Raw genomic sequence first — 27,231 nt, forward strand, 5'->3', positions numbered from 1 at the left:
GCCCCATCTTACGCGTCCTCCCCCACTACAGAGCCCGAACGTTGATGGCTTGGTAAAATCCAGCCCTATGTGTGCAATGCATGTGCAGCGACTGACAAGAATAATGAACTGCTAATGCATGAGAACAGTTGTGCGCATAGTAGGTAACCTGGGAAACTCACAGTGTAAATGATAATGCATGCAATTTTTGGGGGGGTTTTTTGTATGAAAAGGGGGATGTTTGGGATAGAAGTGCAATACTGTACTAATGTGCCTCCTGGCTTGTCATAGTCATGTGACCTCTACCATGAGGCACTCACTGCAGGCTGTTCAATAAAGACACAGTACAAGCAAGACTGCTGTGAGCTCATAACAGAGGTGAAAGGGAGAAGGGATACATTGCTAAGTTACTCCAGACCCACAACAATGCAGTTAGTTCTTAACTGCCCTCTGAAATGGCCCAGCAAGCAACTCAGTGTCTCGAGGGCAGTTAGGGATGGGCAATAATTGCTGGCCTTGCCCATGACACCCATATTCTTTGAATGAATAAACAAAAAGGTAAACCCATCTCCTTTATCCAGAAAACCCTTTGACAGCAAAATGGAACTAGCACTGCTCAGGGCACTTAGCTGACACAGAGTGGCAAACTGGCCACTCCATCCTTATCAAGGAAAGAATCTCTGGTGAGCTGCAAGCATAAAAAGGATACTGTGCTAAACCAGGACTAACTACTATGCACAGGGAGAGAAGCCTAGGAAACCTCTTGTGCACACACTGCACACAGGAACAGAACAGAGACATCACATCACTTCACAAAGCAATTGGTGAGATGACCAGCATCCAATCTAAATCAGTAAGGAACTTACTAACTCAGAGGTTCAAGCTGCACAACAAGAAATGAGGGGCATCCAACTGCCTTCTGACTCCGTCAAATGCCAGAGGAAAGCACGCACAAGATGGATACTCCAATCTCAGCCAATGGTATCCAATATTGGTCAAACCTCCAATCTAGAAAAGTACCAGGGCCAGATGGATATCCTGCAGTATCTTTAAATCCAGTCCTCCTGGTGATTAGGCTTTTCCGCCATACGTTGGATTTTTTTTTTTATTCGTTCATGGGATGTGGGCGTCGCTGGCCAGGCCAGCATTTATTGCCCATCCCTAATTGCCCTTGAGAAGATGGTGGTGAGCTGCCTTTTTGAACCACTGCAGTCCATGTGAGGTAGGTACACCCACAGTGCTGTTAGGAAGGGAGGATAAAAGCAATTTAGAAGATGTGGAATCTTCAATAGCATGTGGGCGGCGCAGTGGTTAGCACCACAGCCTCACAGCTCCAGCGACCCGGGTTCGATTCTGGGTACTGCCTGTGCGGAGTTTGCAAGTTCTCCCTGTGTCTGCGTGGGTTTTCGCCGGGTACTCCGGTTTCCTCCCACATCCAAAAGACTTGCAGGTGATAGGTAAATTGGCCATTATAAATTGCCCCTAGTGTAGGGAGGTGATAGGGAATATGGGGTTACTGTAGGGTTAGTATAAATGGGTGGTTGTTGGTCGGCACAGACTCGGTGGGTCGAAGGGCCTGTTTCAGTGCTTTATCTCTAAATAAATAAAAAAATCTTCCAATTCCTGTAGGCAGGAAGGCAGCCAGGGATATGCCTTCAACAGCTTTACCGAAAGATGGAAAGCAGCTGAGCAAACCACCCCGTACCCACCCCCTCACCACCCCCCACCCACCCTGGCACCGCCATCCCAACATCAGCACTGGATAGTTCAACTGCAGGAGGTGACCACCTGGAACGAGGATTTCACCTTAAACATGGGGAATGGAGGCAATCAGCACCTGACCAACCCCATTGTGCCAATCCCCTTCTCAGATCCTCAGAAAAGATTAGTTGACTTTAATGGAAAGTAAAATCAGATTGAGTGTAAATCGAGCAGGTTCCAGCCAGATGGGTTAAGATAAAATTACCTCCATGGTCAAAACTTCTTGCGGGACATCTGCCAAGCAAAGCAAAATGCTGCACAGATTGCACTTGGAGCTAGGAAAAGATCAACCTTGAATCCCTATTGTGTTATAATCAGCTTCTGGAATTTTGGTTCAGCTTTTCCCAATCTCCTACCATAACCACGGAAGAAGATGGGCACAAAACCCTGCGAAATGGCACAAATAGCTGTCTGTTTATTCCATTTCTACAAGGTTTCTGCCGATCTTGGACTGAGCCTACAGTGGTTGATGTGGAAAACGTCCTGAAAATTCCACCATCCAGTGAGGCTTTGCGCTGTGAATATATGCTCACTGTACTTATGGTCTGGTTTTTATTGCTATATTTAGACCTTTTATATTTCAGAGTCAGATCTGTCTAAAACATGTTGGGGTTGAATTCAGTAGGGGTTCTCCTGATATCCCGCCATATATTTGGTGAAGAATTGGCAGAGTCCCAGTGAAATGGGGTAAGTGACCATACACCAATCTTTTGTCGAAGTTCGGAGATTGGGAGAATCCCTGCAGAAAACTTGCCACCCTGTCTAAGCTCCAAAAATACTGCACTCCTCTTAAATGCTAAAAACTCACAATCTCATGGATTCAGCAAATATTGAACAAAATGATGGCACTAAGACCCTTGGGGTTGTAGGGGGAGGTGAAATTGATCTTTGACAGTGATGCAAAACAGGCAATAGCCAATCGTCAGCCTGTTTTACACAATGGAACAAGAAATCAGGTAGGGTGTAAAATGGACGGCCTATTTGCAACGTCTCTTTTCTGATACCCTCCCCCACCACCCCACCATTGTATCAGAAATTACAGTATGTTAGAGACCCTTTTAAAGTGTTATTTAGCATAAATGCTCGCATTGCCGTGTAATCATAATTACAGATCATTCTTACACATTAGTTAAGGCATCCAGCCCTTTGAATACATCCTTTGGAAGTGTCTTAAGATTGTTGTTTGCCAAGCTTCTGTCAAAACAAAAATGAAGAAATTATGTTAATGTTAATTTTTTTAACATCACATTTGCTTATAACTTGTGTCTGGACTGGTGTACTACAAGACTGGCCTGCAGTGAGACCAGCTTGGATCCCAGTTTTATATACGTGAGAAAGGAGCCAACTTCAGAAGAACTCTTATATGATGTGATCCTGCCTCAGATGAACATGTATTGACCAAATTTTAATCCATGGTCACTATATTTATTTATTGATACAGCACTGAAACAGGCCCTTCAGCCCACCAAGTCTGTGCCGAACAACAACCACCCATTTTATACTAATCCTACATTAACCCCATATTCTCTACCACATCCCCACCATTCTCCTACCACCTACCTACACTAGGGGCAATTTACAATGGCCAATTTACCTATCAACCTGCAAGTCTTTGTCTGTGGGAGGAAACCGGAGCACCCAGAGGAAACCCACGCAGACACAAGGAGAACTTGCAAACTCCGCACAGGCAGTACCCAGAACTGAACCCGGGTCACTGGGGCTGTGAGGCTGCGGTGCTAACCACTGCACCACTGTGCCACAGATTTCAACCCTACTGCCCACTTACCTTAGGAATCTGTTAACCATATCATTGTATGGATATGGACTTCATGGGTGCATGTCACAGAGACACTGGGCTGAATTTTGTTCAGTTCTCAATGTCAGGCTCTGTGGCGGTGGGGGGGTCAGAAGATCAAAGTGGCACCGCCATGGAGCCCAGTCCGGGATTGCCGGACCCGATCTTCCCAGCAGCGGCAAGGTTCCGTGGTGGCCTCCCTCCACACCCCACCCCGCACCCTCCACCGCCACTCAGCGATGAGACACGACTTTAAATATTTAAATAAAGGTCATGAATACATTTAAATACAATTCCCCCGCGATCTTACCTGCAGTTCGGGATCTTCTGTGCGACAGGCGGCACTCACACGCCTTCACTTTCCCATCCTGGGAAAGCTGGTGCCACTGAGGTGGGGAAGGGGGGAATTTAGGATTTTTAGTGTAAGGGGGGGGAGAAACGGAATCAACTCTGCATTTGTAGTGTTGGGGTGGCGGGGGGAGGGGTGACCTTTGCATTTTTGTGCAGTTGAGAGTGAGGGAGAGGGCAACTCTGCAATCTAATTATTTTGGAGCAGAACGGGGCATACAATTATTTGCAGTGTTGTGTGGGGCGATGGGATTCAACACTGCAGTCTCTGGCGGCCCTTTATAAATGACACTAGCGCCTGCGCAGAGGCAGCTGACGCCATTCATGGTGTTGCTGAGGCTGCCCCTGTCACATGATTGGGGGAGGCCGGCCTGCCCTGCATATTTAAATGAGCTGCCGTGCACAAGATCGCCGCAGTGTGGCGGACCGTCATTTTTATTGTTCGCCGCTGCTCACAGTGGCCACTGTTTCAAAATACAGATAACATAAATTCATTCTATTTATTTGTAAATATTACTTCTGACATATTTATAGCTTTAATATATTGTCCGCTCAAATTTTTTGCACAAAGATCTAATGTTCATGTTGCAACTGTGAGAATGTTTCTTCAGGTTCTTTTGAATCTTCGCCCTGGTGTTATATCATTAACATGCAATACAGTGGCTTTATACTTCTAATGTAGTTATAAGATGGTGGGAGAGGGTTAAGTGAGAAACTGTTTGGGATTTGTAATACTCTTTGTCATCAGGATCTGATAAACATTCAATCCAACATTCAAATGCTGCCTCCAAATGGAGATATTATATTTTCAAATAGTATTCCAATTTATCAGAGACTTGAGCACATAATCCAGGCTGACATTTCAATGTCATACTGAGGGAGTGCTACACTGCCAGTAGTGCTATCTTTTGAATAAGATACTAACCGAGGCCCTGATCTGCTCTCCCAGGTGGATGTAAAAGATCCCATGGCACTATTCAAAGAAGAGCAGAGGAGTTCTCCCAGTGTTCTTGCCACCATTTGTCCCTCAATCAACATCACAAAAAAAAAAGTTTAATTGTTCATTGATATCATTGCTGTTTGTGAGATCTTGCTGTGCTCAAATTGGTTGACATATTTCCTTACATTACAACATTGACTATACTTCAATTAAAAGTACGTCATTTGCAGTAAAGCACTTTGTGACATCCTGAAGTTGTGCAAGGCACTATATAAATGTGTGTTGTTCCTTTCACTAGCATTTTCCTTCCTACTGGTAACACTGCAGGGCAGTTTCATCAAGTGGGTGTCTGACGCTTATGGAAATCAATGACTATAAGAGTCTCCATACCAAGCTAGAAAGAACTTGGCTTTATATAGCATTGTACCTTTCAGTGAAGTTCAAAAGCACTTCATATACCACAAATGATTTTGAAGTGCAGTCATTGTTGTTATACAGGCAAGTGAGACACCCATTTTGTACACAGCAAGGTGCCACAAATAGTATTAATCAGTTAATCTGTAGTTGCTTAGGTTAAGATAAGAACATAAGAACATAATAAGTAGGAGGAGGAATAAGCCATTTGGACCTTCAAGCCTGCCCGCCATTCAATATGATCATGGCTGATCTTCTATCTCAATTCTACCTTCCCACACTATTCCCTTAATTCTCTTAATTATCCAAAAACCGATTGATCTCTGTCTTGAATATGTTCAACAACTGAGCATTCTAAGCTCTCTGAGGTAAAGAATTCCAAAGATCCACAACCCTTTAAGTAAAGAAATTTCTCCTCATCTCAGTCCTAAATGGTTGATCCCTTATTCTGAGACAGTGACTTCTAGTTCTAGACTCCCCAGCCAGGGCATCAGAATGTCCTACTCTTCATCAAGTAGTGCTATAGGTTCTTTAATGTCTTCCTGAACAAGAATATGGGACCTCAGTTTAATGTCCGCTTCAAAGCCACTAAAAATCCGCACAAGATGATTTTCAGTTTGCCCAATATGAAGATAGAAATTGGTCCTTGTTGCGTCCATTTTACAGGCATAAAAAAGATAAAATGAGGGCCAATTTCTGGGTGTTGTGTGATCAGTTTAAGAGACTGTAAGTGCAGAGTCACCGAAGGAAATGATGTCGCTCGCGTCACACATGACCAGAGAGCTGTGGGGGTAGACCGATAGAGTAAGGCATGTGAAGGTGTACTCCTGTATTAATTGTGTGTATGAATGTTCCAGTTTAAGTTACAATAAAGATCTACGTATTCTTCATATATTATTTGTAGTCCTCTGAATCATAATAATTCACACACTAAAGGAACAAATAATGTAACATGGGGAATGATGCCCCACACCCCATGGATGCCTGAAAGGTATCTTGATTTTGCGCTGGTCCATTCTGTAGACGGTAGATCCCTTACTTAAATCAAGGGGAGATTAGAATTTTTTTGCGCAATAAGTTGGTTTGATCTGGAATTCACTGTCTGAAAGGGTAGCAGAAGCAGTTTCAATAATAAATTTCTAAAGGGAGTTGGATATATACTTGAAGGGGAAAAGGGGCTTTCAGTTAAGAGCCGGGGAGTGGGACTAATTGGATAGATTTTGCAAAGAGCTGGCACAGGCACAATGGGAAAATCACCTCCTATTGTGCTGTAAGATCCTATGAAATGAAGGACCTAATGCCTGTGTGCAGAAATTAGACTGCCATGAGCACAGCAGGCACTGGGCTGACTGACCTCACCTACCTTCTGTAACTTGAGATGTCTTCGACTCTCAGAAATTTATACAGCTTGTAGTAAACCCATACCCACTGCACGTTCTGGCAATCTATTCCGGAGGCTCATGTCTCTGCGAAAAGAACTACTTCCTGGCATCTAATCTATGTTTTGTTATTGTGTGCTGATGCCCCATCCCACCCACCGACTCCTACATTCTCTCTCCAGATCAAATAACCTCTCCACCTGAACAAAATCTATTTTCTTCATCACTTTAACAAGCTCAATCATATTACCTTCAAGTCTATATTTTTACAAAAGAGAAAGGACGCAGTTCCCTGAGCCTGTCCTGATAACTAAAAGCCTGAAGGATACTTGGCTCTCCTCTGGATCTTCTCCAGTGTGGCAATATTCCCCATGAGGAGACCAGGACTGGGCACATTATTTTAGATAAAAACAGAAAATGCTGGAAATAATCATTAAGTCTGGCAGCATCTGTGGAAAGAGAAACAGTTAATGTTTCAGCTCAATGACTTTGGTTCTGATGACGGGTCACAGACCTGAAACATTAACTCGGTTTCTCTCTCCACAGATACTGCCAGACCTGCTGAGTATTTCCACCATTTTCTGCTTTTATTTCAGATTTCCAGCATCTGCAGTATTTTGCTTTTGCACAGTATTTTAGATTTGGCTCTACCAAGGTCTTATATTAATATCACATTTCTAGTTTCAACAACAACAAAGACTCCACCCATCTCTCTGGCAATAGTCTGAGGTTAAGCCAGTCTGTTCACAACTTCGTGTCACATTTGACCCCGAGATGAGCTTAACCTCACATTTGTGCCATCACTAAGACAGCCTATTTCCATCTCCGTAACATCGCCCAACTTCGCCCAGTCTCAGCCCATCTGCTGCTGAGACCCTCATTTATGCCTTAGACTTATCTATTCCAACACACTCTGGCTGGTCTCCCACATTCTACTCTCCATAAACTTGAAGTCGGCCAAATTTCTGTTGCCCAAGTCTGAACTTGCACCATCAGCCCTGTGCTCGCTGACCTACATTGGCTCCCAGTCAAGCAACATCTTGATTTTAAAATTCTCATCCTTGTTTTCAAATCCCTCCATTGCCTCGCCCTTCTGTAATCTCCTCCAGCCCCACAATCCTCCGAGATATCTGTGCTCCTCTAATTCTGGCTTCTTATGCATCCCTGATTTTAATCGCTTCACCATCAGTGACTGTACCCTTAGCTGTTTCAGCCCCAAGCTCTGGAATACCCTCCCTATATCTCTCTGCCTCTCTACCTCGCTTTCCTCCTTTAAGACACTCCTAAAAACCTACCTCTTTGACCAAGCTTTTAGTCATCTGACCTAATATCTCCTTTTGTGGCTTGGGGTCATACTTTGTTTTATAACACTCCAGTGAAGAGCCTTGGGACATTTTATTATGTTAAAGGTGCTTATAAATATAAGTTGTTGTTATTTCTAGTTTCTTAGTTTTCTATCATTTAGTGTTTGCAGACAGCAGGTAACTCCAAACACCTTACAGCATTGTGATCACCAGCATGTAAAGCCTGTATGCCTTTCGATAGTTCAATGAACAAGGGGCTGGATTTTATGGTGGACAGGGGGGAGCCATCCACCGACCGAAAAGTCGGTGGTGATCCCGCCTCCGCCGGGCCTGGGGATAAAGACTGGATTTTACAGTCCCCGGGCCCTTAAATGGTCTTAAGTGGGCCTTCCACCTCATTGAGGCAGGAAGTCCCACCTAATGGAACTGCCAGCCAATTGGTGGGCTGGCAGCTTTAAGTCCCAGCAGCGCCTCCAGGAGTGGTGGCCACTGCTGGGACTGCAACCCAGCTTCTTGATGAAGATGACAGAGAGGATGGAAAAGAGGTAAGTTTTTGGGGTCTCGCCGGCAGTGGGGGGGGGTGGTCAGGGGGTATGTTGGGCTTTGGGGGCAGTTGGGGCTTCTGGGGCAGTCCTCCGTGGGGCACAGGGTGCCTGATCAGGACAGCACCCACCTCCCCCACACCCACCAGGCCGCCAGAAGGCCACCTATTTTTATCAGGCGGCTTTTCTGAGAGCCGCCTGCCAACCAATTGTAAAATCCCTGTGGCAGTGGGCGGAGGCCCTTAAATAGCCATTAATTGCCCACTAATGATTGGCCTGGGGCGGGCAGGCCATTTCTCGCCGCCGCTGCCCCAGCCCCACATAAATTGGCGGCGGGAGCGGCTAGGGAAGGGCTCCCCCGAGCCTCCCACTCCATTTTACGCCCCCCCATCCCTAACCCACTCTTTTGAGGGAGCGTAAAATCCCGGCCAAGGCTTTCAACTGAAAAGTATAACTTGCATGTTGCCCTGCCGTGTCTGGATATGCCTATATGATACTGTTGGGTAATCTTATTGTGCCAGGTTCCTTAATATCTGCCATATTCTTCCACATCAGTTTCTATATCTCTTCTTGTGAACCCTGGAATGCTAAAGAGGTCAAGCCCTCCCCACATATTCAATTCCCTGCCCATAAACAAGCTTGTGTTACTCTGCCACTAACCCACCAACTCTCTTTTGTTCCTTTTTTTTATTCATTCATGGGATATGAGCATCACTGGCCAGGCCAGCATTTATTGCCCATCCCTAATTGCCCTTGAGAAGGTGGTGGTGAGCTGCCTTCTTGAACCGCTGCAGTCCATGTGAGGTAGGTACACCCACAGTGTGCCTTTCGATTCTCCCCCCAGTGCCCCCCCCCCCCACCTTTGGAAAGGCTGACAAATAGACAGCCTCCCCTCCCCCACCCCCATGTGGCCACTTATCTAGAAATTTCCCCAGCAACCCTTAAAGGCTGCCATGTTGCACCAGATTTCCTGCCCTCTTCCCTCATCAGTGTGTTGTTACTGGGCTAATGTGTGCAGGCAGCACATTCTAATCAGGTAAGGAGCCTGACCTCCCAAATTGAGACGAGATCAGGCCCAATGCACTTGTGGCACACACTGTACTTGAGGAACAGCAATGCAGCTGCCACTGTCTCAGGATCGCAAAAACGACTCCATAATTCTCTTCCTCCAGCGTGCATCCTCACTGCACTGAAATTAAAACTCATGTCTATTTCCAAATAACAGGGGAATTTTATGGGCCCAGCAAGTGGGTCTTTGGTGGTGTGCAGGGTGATTTAATTGTTTTCTGGATTTCCAACGTTTTTTTTATCGCAATAAGTCAGCGGCGTGTTTGCGGTGGTCTGAGGTGTCCTCCGTACAATGGCGATTGCAGCTTTGCATTCACTTCCATACCATGGATACTCATTACCCTACACTTAGTTCAAATTAGCTGCCAGATTAAGTTAGCAGCGAGCGGTATTCCCGTGCCACCCGGTTCACATTCGTTTAAGCGTGGCTTGCACCAGTCAGTTTTGTGCAGTGGAGTCTGAGGTCAGTGGTTTCATATCTTGAACTCATTGGCACAAGACAGACCAACACGGGAATGGATGCTTGGCTCCAGGCTTGGCACAAGCAAGGGTGATTCTTCTCCGGGGATGGCTGTGAAGGAATGGGGAGGGGAGTGCATGCAGGAGGAGGGGAGGACAAAGGGTGGGGTTATCAGCTGCATACAGGAACAGTGAGGGTACTCTGGGAGGAAAGGGTGGGAGGGTGGGCTTAACATAAGAATATAAGAAATAGGAGCAGGAGTAGGCCATTCAGCCCCTCAAGCCTGCCCCGCCATTCAATAAGATAATGGCTGATATGTCCCAGGCCTCAACTCCTCTTTCGGGCCTGCTCCACATACCCCTCAACTCCCCGACATTTCAAAAATCTATCTACCTCCTCCTTAAATACATTTAGTGACATAGCCTCCACAACTCTCTGAGGTAGAGAATTCCAGAGATTCACCACCCTCTGAGAGAAGAAATTCCTTTGCATTCTCAGTTTTAAATGTGTGCCCCCTTATTTTGTAATTATGTCCCCTAGTTCAAGATTTCCCCACCAGTGGAAACATATTCTCTATATCTACTCTGTCAAGCCCCCTTAAAATCTTATATGTTTCAATAAGATCACCTCTCATTCTTCTAAACTCCAATAAATAAAGGCCTAACTTGTTTAGCCGTTCTTGATAAGACAACCCCTTCATCCCAGGAATCAGCCTATTGAACCTTTTCTGAACTGCCTCCAATGCTAGTATATCCTTCCTTAAATACGGTGACCAAAACTGTACGCAGTACTCCAGGTGTGGCCTCACCAACACCCTGTACTGTTGTAACAAGACTTCCCGATTTTTAAACTCTAACCCCCTAGCAATAAAGGCCAAAATTCCATTTGCCTTCCTAATTACTTGCTGCACTTGCATGCTAACTTTTTGTGTTTCATGTACAAGAACACCCAGATCCTTCTGCACTGCAGTATTTTGTAGTCTTTCTCCATCTAAATAATAATCTGCCTTCTTATTCTTCTTACCAAAGTGGATGACCTCACACTTTCCCACATTGAACTCCATCTGCCAAGTTTTTGCCCACTCACTTAGCCTATCTATATCCCTTTGCAGATTCTTTGTGTCCTCAAAACAACATGCCTTTCCACCTATTTTTGTATCAACAGCAAATTTTGATACACTGCACTCTGTCCCTTCCTCCAAGTCATTGATATAGTTGTAAATAGTTGAGGCCCCACTAGTTATGACTTTCCAACCTGAAAAAGAGCCATTGATCCCGACTCTCTGCCTTCTGTGTGTTTGCCAGTCCTCAAATCAGGACAACACATTTACCCCATTAACCTGAGCTCTTATTTTAATAACCTTTTATGTGGCACCTTATCGAACACCTTCTGAAAATCTAAATACACTACATCTACTGGTTCCCCTTTATCCACTCTGATTGTTATATCCTCAAAAAACTCTAACAAATTTGTCAAACATGATTTCCCTTTCATAAAACCATCTTGACTCTGTTTGATTGCATTATGTTTTTTTTAAATGTCCTGCTATTTCTTCCTTAGTAATGGACTCTAGCAGTTTCCCAATGATAGATGTTAAGTTAACTGGTCTATAGTTTCCTGCTTTCTGTCTCCCTCCTTTCTTGAATAGGGGCGTCATGTTAGCGGTTTTCCAATCCGCTGGTACCCTACCGGAATCCAGTGAGCTTTGGTATATTATGACCAATGCTTCCACTATCTCTGCAGCCACTTCTTTTAAAACCCTTGGATGCAGGCCATCAGGTCCTGGCGACTTGTCTGCCTTTAGTCCCATCAATTTGTCCAGTACCTTTTCCCTCATGATAGAGATTATTACAAGGTTCTCCCTCCCATTTACACCTTGCTCAACTATTATTGTCGGGATGTTTATAGTGTCCTCCACCGTGAAGACCAATGCAAAATATTGGATTAAGTTATCTGCCATTTCCCTGTTATTAATTCCCCAGTCTCATCCTCTGAGAGTCCCACACTTACTTTCGCTACTCTCTTCCTTTTAATATACCCATACTGTTTGTTTTTATATTGCCAATTTACTCTCATAATCAATTTTCTCCCTCTTTATTAGTTTTTTAGTCATCCGCTGCTGGTTTCTAAAAAATTCCCAATCCTCTGGCCTACCACTAGCTTTTGCCGATTTGTACGCCTTTGTTTTTGATTTGATACTCTCCTTAACTTCCTTTGTTTTCCACGGGTGGTTCATCGTTCTCATTGAGTCCTTCCTTCCAACCAAAATAAATGTTTGCTGAGTGTTATGAAATATTTGCTTAAAAGTCTGCCACTGCTCCTCTACTGACTTTCCCTGTAGTCTATTTTCCCAGCCCACTTTAGACAACTCTTCCTTCATACCTCTGTAATTGCCCTTGTTTAAGTTGAAGACACTGGTTTGAGACACGAGTTGCTCACCCTCAAACTGAATTTGAAATTCTACCACGTTATGATCGCTTCCTCCGAGAGGATCCTTAACTACGAGATCTCTTATTAATCCTACCTCATTACACATTACCAAATCTAAAATAGCCTGTTCCTGGATAGGTTCTGCAATGTATTGTTCGAAGAAACAATCCCTGATGCACTCTACAAATTCGTCTTCCATGCTGCTCTTGCCAATTTGATTTGTCCAGTCTATATGCAGATTAAAATCACCCATGATAATTGCAGTGCCCTTCTTACATGCCTCCATTATTTCCTGATTAATATCTTGTCCTACAGAGAGGCAACTCTTCCGGCGTCTATAGACCATTCCCACCCATGATTTCTTTCCCTTGCTATTCCTTATTTCCACCCAAACTGATTCTACATCACGATCTATTACACCTATATCATTACTCACAACTGCACTGATCGCTTCCCTTAATAACAAAGCTACACCACCTCCTTTTCCTTTCTGCCTGTTCTTCCGGAACGTCGTATATCCTTGAACATTGAGTTTCCAGTCCTGCTCATCCTGCAACCACGTCTCAGTGATAGCTATGAAATCATATTCATTTATTTCTATCTGTGCCATCAGCTCATCTATCTTGTTACAAATGCTTCGTGCATTCAGATAAAGAGCCTTAAGCTTTGACTTTTTACCACTTTTACCTACTCTGGTTCTAATTTCTGCTGTACTCTTATGCTTGTCTTCTCTGTCCCTTCCTGTCACACTCTGATTAATGTATGTTCCTTCACTACCCTGCACCTCTGCTCTCTCGTTACTTATCGACTTTTTAAACTTCCTTTCAATTGAACCCTGCCTCCCACTATTCAGTTTAAAGCCTTATCTACAACCCTAGTTATTCGATTCGCCAGGAAACTGGTCCCAGCATGGTTCAAGTGAAGCTCATCCCAACGGAACAGCTCTCACTTTCCCCAGTACTGGTGCCAGTGTCCCATGAATCGGAACCCACTTCTCCCACACCAATCTTTGAGCCACGAATTTACCTCTCTAATCTTATTTACCCTATGCCAATTTGCACGTGGCTCAGGTAGTAATCTGGAGATTATTACCTTTGTGGTTCTGCTTTTTAAATTTAGCCCCAAGCTGCTCATAGTCACTCAGCAGAACCTCTTTCCTAGTCCTATCTATGTCGTTGGTACCTACGTGGACCACAACAACTGCATCCTTTCCAAGTTGGTACCTACGTGGATCCCACTCCAAGTTCCCCTCTAGCCCAGAAGAGATATCCTTAATCTTGGCACCAGGTAGGCAACACAGCCTTTGGGACTCTCCACCTTTGCTGCAGAGAACAGTATCTATTACCCTAACTATGCTATCCCCTATTACAACTACATTTCTCTTTTCTGCCCTCACTTGAATGGTGCTCTGAACCACGCTGCTGTGGTCAGTTCGCTCATCCTCCCTGCAGTCTGTGCCCTCGTCCACACCGGGAGCAAGAACCTCATACCTCTTGGATAAGGACACTGGCTGAGGCTCCTCCAAAGCTAAATTCTGGATCCCCATACCTGCCTCACTTGCAGTCATACCCTCATGTCCCTGACCATGGCCCAGATTGGATCTAATTAATCTAAGGGGTATGACTGACTCCTGAAACATAGTGTCCAGGTAACTCTCCCCTCCCTGATGTGTTGCAGTGTCTGCAGCTCGGACTCCAGCTCATCAACTCTGAGCTGAAGTTCCTCGAGCAGCCAACACTTGCTGCAGATGTGGTCACTGTGAATCGCACCAGCGTCCACCAGCTCCCACATACTACAGCTGCAACACATCGCCTGCCCAACCCTCTCTATTCTATTTAATTAATTAATTTGGATCTCAGTATTTAAAAAAAAAATTATTTAAGTGCACTCGTGACTTGTAATGCCGTCTCCTGATTTAAATCTTGGCCAAAACAAAAAGAGACATGGAAGAAATACCCACCAATCACTTACCAGCTCTCCTGTTATTGGATGCATGAAGGAGCAGGGAAAGGAGCAGGTAGCATCCAGGGTGTGTCGTGGTTGTTAATACTGCTGAAGCTGGCTGTGGGCGGCTCTGCGGGCCATGGATTGATTTGAGCATTACAGTTAACCAGTCATGAGGGGCCTAAAGCGAGGGATGAGTGCTGTCAATGATGGGGACCTGTGGGGTGCAATCAGGGTACTGGCTGGCAGAAGGAATGGTCACAGTCAATGGGGGCAACTGGATTCTGCAGAGGGAAGGGTTAAGGTTACACTGAGTGGGTCAAGGGTGATGGGTGCAGGCTGGAAGGTGGCAGGAGGAAGTTGGAAGATGGGGAAACTTGCCTTAAATTGTACACACACCATTTGCTCAAACGATAATGCAAAACACATAGCCACTCAAGGGTTGCAAGTCGAGTGGCAGGAGGCCAATGACAGTGGGTGGGATTTTCTGCTGGCTGCAATTTTAAGGCACATAAAATCGATCTGTTTATTGCATCGATGGTTCAGCTGACTGGCAACAGAAGGCTGAATTGGAACGCTTTGCTCATTTCATTATTTACAAAGCTGCAACGACATAAGTCTCATACACCCAATTCGTCTACTACCGTGGGAAGAGGAGCGACTAAGGAGAGCTTTTTTTCCCTCAACACATGATGCCTGAATGTCAGCAACAGGCAGAACAAGAAGGTGCAGATGCTCCGAATGATAACATCCAGGAACAGCATCGTCGAACACAGGCACTGGCGTGACATTACATCCTCAGGACAAGGACAAATAACTTCAAATGTCAAAGAGGAAATGCCACAGATGACTCAGGATGTCACATGAAATGGTCACAGAAATCTGTAGGATCCTGCAGCATGACCTGCAACAGCTTGGGTTTGGTGGGACTCCCAAGCCACTTGCCCTCAAGGTGACTGCTGCACTCAATTTTTTTGCTAGCGGTACCTTCCAGGGATCAACGGCAACAGGAGGCATATCTCAGTCTGCGACCCATAGGTGTATCAAAGAGGTGACCGATGCCCTATTTCGTCATGCCAATGATTTCATCTACTTACCTGAAGATGAGGATAGCCCAGCAGTAAGGTCTGCGGCCTTCGGCGCCATTGCTCAGTTCCCTAGAGTGCCAGGGGTGATTGACTACACTCATGGCCAATAGAGCTCCCTGGGACCGGCCTGCTGTCTTTATCAATCGCAAAGGATTCCACTCTCTGAACGTACAACTGGTTTGCGACCACAGGAGAAGAATAATGCAGACAGATTTGCCTTGCTCCCAGCGAGCTGTCACGACTCATACATTTTGAGGAACTCACAGCTGCCAGGAATTTTTGAGGAACCAGCTGAAGTAGACAGATGGATCCTGGGTGACAAGGGTTACCCCCTTTGCACATGGTTGATGACACCAGTGTGTCATCCCCAAAGAGCAGCTTAAGAGCGATACAATGCTGTTCACACATCCACCAGAGCCATCATCAATGTGTTCCTGCCATAGGTCTCCAATAATCATTTTCCTTTCCAACTGAAACAAAGCAAATGATTTACAAGAGTGCATCAACGATTAAAGCAAATAAATATGTATTGAAATGTCCTTAATTTATGTACAATATTTACAACACCCATACCACCTTCTTGATCAAAATACTTTCTTTTCCATTTTCTGCCACTACGTCTAGGTGCTACCCCAACATTAGCAGCTAAGGTGCGGTCAGTCTGCTCAGTGCACTGCCCCTTTGCTGTGGATGACCATGGTGGGCGTCCTCTGGAAGAACAGGGCCTTGATGGCTCCATCCTACTGGGGGTCTGCAGCAATGGTGCTTGAGTATCCCCCGGGTGCTCACCTGCTGGAGGTAAGGAGGTCAATGTCAGGGGGGGGGCGGTCGAGGAGATGCCGCCTGGGGTGTCCTGAGAGGAAGGCCCTGGGGCAGCTGGGACGCGCTCATCCTCCATCTGGATGCATGATTGCACCTGCCTGTCTCCCTGAGGGGAAGGAGCACCTGTAGGGAGGTCCAGGTTCTCGTCCCCCTCTCGTTTAGACGTTGCTGCATGGAGCCCATGGTTACAGTGATGGTGTTACAGCGGGTCAGAGCGCGTACAAATCGAGTACTCAACCAGACTCGCCATGGAGCTTGCCAAACTCTCGACTGAGGAAGCCATATACTCATATGCCTGGGACAAGGCTTGCATGGACTCCTCCATGGCATGCACAAATCCACACATGACTTCAGGCATCTCCGGCATGTTGTCTACATGGCTTTGTGGCACATCCAGCAGACTTCTCGTAGCAACAAACAGAGGATCATCATGAGCCTAGGGCTGAGCAGGGGCCTGGTCCCCAGCAGTCCTCCGATTGTCAGGGGACCCGGCTGGCACATGCTTCCTCAGCTGTTGGGATGTGTCTGTGTCGTGCCCACCAGATTGTGACCCAGATTCTAATCTTAAACCCCCTGCGGATCATATGGATGTATCTGCACTGGTGGGGATGGAACAAGAGGCAGGTGACAGTGAACCCTCTGGGGCATTGGCATCTTTTTTTTTATCCATTCATGGGATGTGGGCGTCACTGGCCAGGCCAGCATTTATTGCCCATCCCTAATTGCCCTTGAAAAGATGGTGATGAGCTGCCTTCTTGAACCGCTGCAGTCCATGTGGGGTAGGTACACCCACAGTGCTGTTAGGAAGGGAGTTCCAGGATTTTGACCCAGCGACAGTGAAGGAACGGCGATATAATTCCAAGTCAGGATGGTGTGTGACTTGGAGGGGAACTTTCAGGTGGTGGTGTTCCCATGCATTTGCTGCCCTTGTCCTTCTAGTTGGTAGAGGTCACAGGTTTGGAAGGTTCTGTCTGAACATTGGTACATTGCTGCAGTGCATCTTGTAGATGGTACACACTGCTGCCACTGTGCATCAGTGGTGGAGGGAGTGAATGTTTGTAGATGGGGTGCCAATCAAGCAGGCTGCTTTGTCCTGGATGGTGTCAAGCTTCTTGAGTGTTGTTGGAGCTGCACCCATCCAGGCAAGTGGAAAGTATTCCATCACACTCCTGACTTGTGCCTTGTAGATGGTGGACAGGCTTTGGGGAGTCAGGAGGTGAGTTACTCGCCGCAGGATTCCTAGCCTCTGACCTGCTCTTGTAGCCACGGTATTTATATGGCTACTCCACTTCAGTTTCTGGTCAATGGTAGCCCCTAAGATGTTGATAGTGGGGGATTCAGCGATGGTAATGCCGTTGAATGTCAAGGGGAGATGGTTAGATTCTCTCTTGTTGGAGATGGTCATTACCTGGCACTTGTGTGGCGCAAATGTTACTTGCCACTTATCAGCCCAAGCCTGGATATTGTCCAGGTCTTGCTGCATTTCTACACGGACTGCTTCAGTATCTGAGGAGTCACGAATGGTGCTGAACATTGTGCAATCATCATGTGCATTGTGCATTCCTCCCCAGAGGTGGAATCTTGGGCCTCATGGCGTTCCATCGCTCGAGTATGGGCACCTGCAGTGGAGACACAAACAGAGGCACATTGAGCATCAGTTGAATATGAGTTCACACACTTAAGAACATACGAATTAGGAGCAGGAGTAGGCCACTTGGCCCCTCGAGCCTGCTCACCATTCAATAAGTTCATGGCTGAAATGATTACTCCACATTTCCACCTACCCCCGATAACCTTTCACCCTCTTACTTATCAAGAATCTATCTACCTCTGCCTCAAAAATATTCAAAGACTCTGCTTCCACTGCCTTTTGAGGGAGCGTTTCAAAGACTCACGACCCTCTGAGAGAAAAAATTTCTCCTCATCTCTGTCTTAAACGGGCTACCCCTTATTTTTAAACAGTGACCCCTGGTTCTAAATTCTCCTACAAGGGGAAATATCCTTTCCGCATCCAACCTGTCAGAACCTTATATGTTTCAATCTAGTCACCTCTTACTCTTCTAAACTCCAGTGATACAAGTCTAGCCTGTCCAACCTTTTCTCATAAGACAACTAGTCCATTCCAGGTATCGGTCGAGTAAACCTTCTCTGTACTACCTCCAAAGCATTTACATCCTTCCTTAAATACTGTACACAGTACTCCAGATGTGTCTCACCAATGCCCTGTATAGCTGAAGCATAACCTCACTACTTTTGTATTGAATTCCCCTCACAATAAACAATAACATTCTGTTAACTTTTCTAATTACATGCTGTAACTGCATACTAACCTTTTGCGATTCATGCACTAGGACACCCAGATCCCTCTGCATCTCAGAGCTCTACAATCTCTCACCATTTAGATAATATGCTTCTTTGTTATTCCTCCTGTCAAAATGAACAACTTCGCATTTTCCCACATTATACTCCATCTGCCAGATTTTTGCCCACTCGCTTAACCTATCCATATCTGTTTGTAGCCTCCTTATGTCCACTTCACAAGTTACTTTCCTACCTATCTTTGTGTCATCAGCAAATTTAGCAACCATACCTTCGGTCCCTTCATCTAAGTCATTTATCTAAATGGTAAAAAGCTGAGGCCGCAGCACAGATCCCTGTGGCACACCACTCGTTACATCTTGCCAACCAGAAAGTGACCCATTTATGCCTACTCTCTGTTTCCTGTTAGCTCGCCAATCTTCTATCCGTGCCAATATGTTTCCCCCCTCCATCATGAGCTTTTGTTTTTTGCAATAACCTTTGATGTGGCACCTTATCAAATGCCTTCTGAAAATCTAAGTACAATACATCCACTGGTTCTCCTTCATCCGCAGCACATGTAACTCCCTCAAAGAACTCCAATAAATTGGTTAAACATGATTTCCCTTTCACAAAACCATGTTGACTCTGCCTGATTACCTTCAATTTTTCTGTGCCCTGCTATAATATCTTTAATAATAGCTTCTAATATTTTCCCTCAGACAGATGTTAAGCTAACTGGCCTGTAGTTTCCTGCTTTTTGTCTCCCTCCCTTTTTGAATAAAGGAGTTACATTCACTATTTTCCAGTCTGGCGGAACCTTCCCCGAATCTAGAGAATTTTGGAAAATTAAAACTAACACATCAACTATCTCACCCACCACTTCTTTTCAGACTCTAGGATGAAGTCCATCAGGACCCGGGGACTTGTCAGCCCGCAGCTCCAACAATTTGTTCAGTACCACTTCCCTGGTGATTGTAATTTTCTTGAGTTCCTTTCGTGTGCATACATGGCTCAAGACTAAAGATGACACTTCATCCTTACGCCTTAAGGATCCTGCCTCACCATCTGCAACGGCTCTGCCTCCTTCCTCTCTCGCTATTTCTACAACCTCCTCCTCAGCTGGTGTCAGGACTCTGATGTCTGGGATACCTCCACCTGTCTCTTCCCGCTCCCGCTGGTTGTGGGTGCATTTATGCTGCAGGAGACTGTGCAGATTTAATGATGTCACACCCATTGTATACATGCATCGATATCACTCATTCCGGACTAGCCTTCACACGACACATCCAAGCACAGAAAAAATGCCAAACGTCAACTTTCTGCACAATCATTTAGTGTATGGCACCAAGGCAGCTCACGCATGACTGGTCTGCCCCCTGTGTTAAACACATGGAGCCAGGGAGGAAAACAATGGAACAGCTTTGGCAAGACCACTTGCCCTTGCCGATCTGAGCGAGTCATTGATACGCTTCCGACACTGAACCCAAGCTCGGCGCATAACCCCCATGGTTCGAGACCTCCTCTGCTACCTTCATACAGGCTGCCTTAGTCAGGCGGGAAGGTCTTCTGACTCCATCTGCAGGCAAGAGGACCTCCCGCCTTTCCCTGACAGCCTGGAGGAGAACCTGCAGGGAGGCATCACTGAACCGTGGGGCGGGACACTGCCTGCTGACATATTTTTAGCTCTTGCTGTAGTAAAAAAAAAAACGAGAAGGAGTTGGAGTTGTGTTTGAAAAATTAACAACGGGAAAAGCAGTTAAAAATGAGTAAACGATTTAATTGCAGTAAATCCAAAGACACTTACATACCAGAAAGGCTGCTGATCCTTGAGGCTTGGAACACAGAATGATTTATAGCCATGGCGTTCATGCTGCTTGACCAAGTGACGACAGGTTCCACCAATGAAAGTCCGTCCCCGCTGCATGATCACACGTGTCTCCCATGCCCATCGCTACACTGTTGATTTGGCGAAATGGGAAAAATAGAAGAAGCGGAAGTTCTGCCAACTTCTGGTCCCGCCGTCAGGAACGCCGCGGGACTCATAAAATCCCAGCCCATGTTTTCCAGCACCTCAATATTACACAACTCTTTACTTCCCTGAGTCTTCTCTTCCTCCAAACAATTTGAAAAAATAAGCTTGGCATCATCCAATTACAACTACTTGATTCACCTTGCTTTCTGTCTAATTCTTATCAAACTTGGCAGTGCCTTGCACTTTGGACCTTGGTCCTCCATCAAGATTGCCCAATAAAAATAGATGCTTCTCAATGAGGACGTTTAAGCAGTGATCCAATTACAATCTATAGATGATAATTATAATCTGCTTATACACAGCCCTTGCAGTTTGCAATGCCATTTAAGGCTCTTGATTGGATTTGTGCCTAGGAGTATCCATTGCAGCAAACATACTGGGAAGAGGGCAAAAAGCTACACAACTTGTAACTGTCCCAGAGAGAGTTCTAGAAAGCTCAACTGCATCAGATCACTGGCTTATTCAATTTGAGTGAGACAGAACTCCACTAAATCCCTTGAGAAATCTCCAAGATTGATGTAAAATAACCTTGTCCCTCATTCCTGTTATTACACAAATTCTTTTTCACAGTTTCAATTTCTGATTCACAAATCTGACTACAAATAGGACAGGAAGCCCCAGTGGCAGAGCACTGGCCTCCTGTACCAGGGATCCAAACCTGACCCTGACCTTCACTGCTTCTTGGTAAGTCTGTCTGATAAATGGGCTGAATGGCCTCCTTCCATACGGTATGATTTTATGATTGTTTGAGGAACTAATGAATGAACATTAAGTCACAGAAAAAAAAAGTTTGTGATGTAAATGAATGAAAGTATTCTAAGGCATCCCACTGTAGCAACCACTACTGGTTTAGCTGCCTCTGGAATCAATTAAGTGAGCACATCAACTATTTCTCCATGCACCTACTATTTACCCAAATATCTCTTCTATCAATATGTTTAAGAACACTACTCCAGCTAGTGTGCTTAGATCTATTTTGGGACAGAGATGTCCCAAAATACATTAACATCATCCAAATGAGAACTTGGCCTTGTGCAGGATTACATTCACAGTAGATAAGTTCACTATGCTGACAGCATGTTGAAGGTTGGACACTATAATACTTCATGATATTTGGCATATATAAAAAAATGATTAGGTATTGCGATTAGGAAGGTTTGGGAGTCCAGAATCATTGTTGTGAAATTTTTCCCCACAATAAAATCAATTTTCCTCACTCATGCTGGGTCCAGTAGTTAGTAGTTATGTTTCTAGACTAGTACTCCAGAGGCTTGAACTAATAAACGTGAGTTCAAATCTCGCCAAGGACAGTTGGGGAATTTAAGGCTCTTGAATTTAAATTCAGTTAAACAACATAAATAATAAAATAGACCTGAAATGAAATGCTAGTATCAGTAATGATGCATGAAACTGTCAGATTGTTGTAAAAAGTCACCTGGTTCACTCAAGTCCTTTAGGGAGGGAAACCTGCAATCCTTACCCAATCTGACCTATATATAGAACACAGCAGTATGGTTGACTGTTACCTGCCCTCTGGAATGACCTAGCAAGCCACTCAATTGTCACCACCACCTTCTCAAAAGCAATTAGGGATGGGCAACAAATGCTGGCCTTGCCAATGATGCCCACATCCCATGAATGAATAAAAATAAAAGAATCATGATGGGTTGACTTATACCTTCAGTTCCCCAGAAGCAGAGATCTCAATCACAGTAAGACCATTCGGGGAGGTACAATACCAATCAAGAGAGACAGATGTGAAGATTGCTGACCTGGGCTACTCTTAAACAATACATGCACAGTATTACATAAGTTACAGCACAGAAACAGACCATTAAGCCCAACAAGCCTGCAGCACTATGTATATTCCACATATGCCTGCTCCGACACCACTTATCACCATATCCTTCTATTTCTTTCTCCCTCCTGTCTTACCTTAATGATTTTTTTCAAAATAACTAATTAGATTAATAAAGTTTTAGAAACAGTAAACAGATAAAAACTTATTAAGTCTACCATTAACACTTAAACAGGCTTCAGCATAGCTAAAGTGATATGCACAACTTATAACCACGTCTCTAAAACTCCTGTCTATGACGCTTTCTGCCACCTGCATGCTCATAAGTGCATCCAGTTGCTGCTCCAACTGATCCATGCGGTCTGTGAGGAGCTGCAACTGGGTACACTTCCTGCAGATGTAGTCGTCTGGAACGCTGGAAGCGTCACGGACCTCCCACATCTCTCAGGTGAAGCACTTTACCCCTCTAACTGACATTTCTAATACAAATTAATAAATTAATTTAAAATAAATACTCAAATACTTATTAAATCCTTACTAAATTCTTCTTCTTTGGCCTCCTTGTCTCGAGAGACAATGGGTAAGCGCCTGGAGGTGGTCAGTGGTTTGTGAAGCAGCGCCTGGAGTGGCGATAAAGGTCAATTCTAGAGTGGCAGATTCTTCCACAGGTGCTGCAGATAAAATTGGTTGTCGGGGCTGTTACACAGTTGGCTCTCTCCTTGCGCTTCTGACTTTTTTCCTGCCAACTACTAAGTCTCTTCGACTCGCCACGCTTTAGCCCCGCCTTTATGGTTGCCCGCCAGCTCTGGCGATCGCTGGCAACTGACTCCCACAACTTGTGATCAATGTCACAGGACTTCATGTCGCGTTTGCAGACGTCTTTAAAGCGGAGACAAGGAAGGCCAGTGGGTCTGATACCAGTGACGAGCTCGCTGTACAATGTGTCCTTGGGGATCCTGCCATCTTCCATGCGGCTCACATGGCCAAGCCAAATCAGGCGCCGCTGGCTTAGTAGTGTGTATATGCTGGGGATGTTGGCCGCCTCGAGGACTTTAGTGTTGACTTACTAAGTTAAATTACAATTAACTATATGGTGCCTAGCGCTAGATTTCTACTATAAATATTAAATGCTAAATACAGTAATCTCCCCCCTCTGGTTCAGTTACTCCTCTACTTATTAATTAATTAGTTAATTAGGGTTTTAATCAATTTTTATCAATGTTTTATTTTCAAATTCAGTGCAGGTTCCCTACCAGCCAATCAGGTCACAGCTTTCCTGGGACGTCACTTTTCAGTTTTTCTTTTAGTTTTTTTCCGGGTTTTTTCCACCCGAGATAACTTACCGGTCCGGAACTCCACCCTCCGAGTCTTCTCCCTGGATGTAGGCCGCGAATCCCCGAGGTAAGGTTTTTATACTTACCGGTCCGGAACTCCGCCCTCCGAGTCTTCTCCCTGGATGTAGGCCACGAATCCCCGAGGTAAGGTTGTTATACTTACCGGTCCGGAACTCCGCCCCCCGAGTCTTCTCCCTGGATGTAGGCCACGAATCCCCGAGGTAAGGTTTTTATACTTACCGGTCTGGAACTCCGCCCTCCGAGTTTTCTCCCTGGATGTAGGCCGCGAATCCCCGAGGTAAGGTTTTTATACTTACCGGTCTGGAACTCCGCCCTCCGAGTCTTCTCCCTGGATGTAGGCCACGAATCCCCGAGGTAAGGTTTTTATACTTACCAGTCTGGAACTCCGCCCTCCGAGTTTTCTCCCTGGATGTAGGCCGCGAATCCCCGAGGTAAGGTTTTTATACTTACCGGTCTGGAACTCCGCCCTCCGAGTCTTCTCCCTGGATGTAGGCCACGAATCCCCGAGGTAAGGTTTTTATACCTACCGGTCTGGAACTCCGCCCTCCGAGTCTTCTCCCTGGATGTAGGCCGCGAATCCCCGAGGTAAGGTTTTTATACTTACCGGTCTGGAACTCCGCCCTCCGAGTCTTCTCCCTGGATGTAGGCCACGAATCCCCGAGGTAAGGTTTTTATACCTACCGGTCTGGAACTCCGCCCTCCGAGTCTTCTCCCTGGATGTAGGCCGCGAATCCCCGAGGTAAGGTTTTTATACCTACCAGTCCGAAACTCCGCCCTCCGAGTCTTCTCCCTGGAACTATCATTTAAGATATCAATCATTTAAGATTGGAAAGGCGGAGGCGGTGGCGTAGTGTCACTAGACTAGTAATCCAGAGCCCAGGCTAATTCTCTGGGGGACACAGGTTCGAATCCCACCACAGCAGATGGTGAAATCTGAATTAAATTAATAAATCTGTAATTAAAAGCTAGTCTAATGGTGACCATGAAACCATTGTCGATTGTTGTAAAAACCCATTTGGTTCACTAATGCTCTTTAGGGAAGGAAATGTGCTGTCCTTACCTGGTCTGGCCTACATGTGACTCCAGACCCACAGCAATGTGGTTGACTCTTAAAAAAATGCCTTCTGAAATAGCCTAGCAAGGCACTCAATTCAAGGCAATTAGGGATGGGCAATGAATGCTGGCCAGCGACACCCACATCCCACAAATGGATAAAAAAACAGGAGGCAGTCATTTTTGAAACAGACAGAAACTAGTAGGAGCCCACAAAAAACTACTAACGTGATCATTTCACCTTTTTTTGGTCCTGTGTCCAACTCTGACATCTTTTTCTTGTAAAACCCAGAAATTTAATTGGCTATCGAAACATTTACATCAAGCCTGAGATTATGCCTGTGCATTGCATTCTTCTAGTGTGCATTCATGTCACGGCAAAATGTGTGACTCATTGAGTAACAGGGCTATTTGCATTACTTTGCTCAAGCTTGTTCTTCCTCAGTAAAGTATTCGTGGGGTTTGTTTCTAAGTATTGGAATTTTTTAAAAAGCCTTTGGCATTAGGGAGTCTGCTATAAATTTGAAATTCTTTGCCAATTCTTTGACACACATCCCACGAATACTGAAACCAGAAATTTACCTGAAAAGAAAAAAAAAAATGTTGTATGATGATACATATTGGAGCAAGTACTTTTCCAAAGTCAGGCTTCATTAAAGCAATGACATTTTTAACAAATTTCACCTTGAAACCAAAATCAAGAAGCAGTGAATGATAGAGAAAAGCTGAGTAGAAAAATGTTTCTCAAGAAAACAACTGAGCCACAAAAATGCCTACTTTATAAATGTAAATTAATATTTTAAAATGGCACGCTCCTAAATAGAATATTTTCTCCCATTACATAATTAGTTTTTTTTCCATATCATATACCAGTCAACTTTGTAGTCTCCTGAATGAGACTACCAGATTGTGGATAGTTTTACGTTATTCACTTGGAACTGTAGTTGAAGCTGTCAAAAATAATTTTAGGCCTTTTACAATCAAATGAAATAGTGTCCCTGAAGTTTTGCAGGTTTACCACAGTAATTCCAGCAGGTCACTGGTGGAAATCCCAGAGAAATAGCCTAAATGGCACAGTTGATCATTTTGCATACAGCTTCCACTGATCTCCCGACCACGTTACAGCAGGACACCAGTGGTAGTATTGCAGAATTCCAGCCAGAACCAGGGCCAGAGTTTCATTCTATTAGTCTGGGCTGGATTCCAGACCAAGGAGAGTTGAATCAGACAAACAGGATGGTGCACATCATCCTGCCTCCCTCTGTAAAACAAACACTCATGCATAATTACGGTTTGAATCACAACAGGGGAAAGTTTCTGTGGAGTTTTCCAAATCTCCCTTCGCAACTTTGGCAGAAGATCAGTAGAAGTTCCGGAGAAAAGCTTTAAACTGACATTTTTCACCCGTCCATGCCATTTCTATAGATATTCTGTGGATTGTCTCCAGAAAACCACTGTGGAAATTTCAGGTGATCAGTTCTAATACTTCAGAGATGTATTTAAGGGGAAGCTAGATAAGTACATGAGGGAGAAAGGAATAGAAAATTGTGCTGATAGAGTAGGGTAGGAGGAGGTTCGTGCGGAACACAAACATTATTATAGACAAGGTGGGCCAAATGGTCTGTTTCTGTGCTGCATATTCTATGCAATTCTATGTAACTACATTTAGATAACATTTTACATTGTAATAGGTATTGTGTTAAGTTTTTATATTGTACCCTGTCTACATTACAGCTTATTCAATAATCCACAGATCAAATCATAGATCAGTGAAAGAAATACATTGATTTTGGCACAAGACAACAAGGCATCATTGGCAACCATTACTATTTTAGGATTGTTTACTACTTTTTCTCAAGAACATTTGTAGTTAAGGTACGGGGGTCATATGCTAAACGTATAGGTTTATGTTAAATGAGAAAGGGTATATGCTTACAAGTGAATTAGAGACTTGAGTCCTCGAAAAGCATATCTTGAGATGGACTGGATTTTATTGTTTTCTACAAACCTGGGAGAAAAAATAGCATTTTAGTATTCTCATATTAATGATACTCGATTACTATACAGGGAACGTGTCAAGATTTGTCATCTACTTACAGGTACTTGAGGTGAGAAAGACCAAGGAAGGCATCATCCCCAACAGTGTCAAAAGAGTTTGAAGTAAACAAACTGTTAGGAAAGAACAATAATAATTTTTCTTTTTAGAAAGTATCTGACATTATGGCTGATACTGACAATATTTACGCAATTCTCAATTACGCCATTTAAGGTAGGGTTTTTTTTGCCAGTCGATCTTATCTGACAGGGTGGTGGAGGCAGGTTCAATTAGTAACTTTCAAAAGGGAATTGGATATATACTCAAATAGGAGAGATTTTGCAGAGCTATGGGGAAAAAGCAAGGCAAAACCAGACTAATTA

General features: G+C 44.7%; 1 protein-coding gene across 1 annotated transcript in view; it reads right to left on the reverse strand.

Annotated features, from left to right (window-relative positions):
* LOC137369519 (leucine-rich glioma-inactivated protein 1-like) overlaps positions 1-27,231 on the reverse strand; it is an 82,638-nt gene that overhangs the window by 26,505 nt on the left and 28,902 nt on the right. The window contains exons 3-5 of the mRNA XM_068030779.1: positions 26,911-26,982; positions 26,750-26,821; positions 2,863-2,934 (exon numbers count right to left, since the gene is read on the reverse strand). Of these exons, the coding sequence (XP_067886880.1) occupies positions 2,863-2,934; positions 26,750-26,821; positions 26,911-26,982 (216 nt within the window). The remainder of the gene's footprint in view (positions 1-2,862; positions 2,935-26,749; positions 26,822-26,910; positions 26,983-27,231) is intronic.

The sequence above is a fragment of the Heterodontus francisci genome, chromosome 5 (assembly GCF_036365525.1).
Source record: "Heterodontus francisci isolate sHetFra1 chromosome 5, sHetFra1.hap1, whole genome shotgun sequence".
Taxonomy (NCBI): domain Eukaryota; kingdom Metazoa; phylum Chordata; class Chondrichthyes; order Heterodontiformes; family Heterodontidae; genus Heterodontus; species Heterodontus francisci.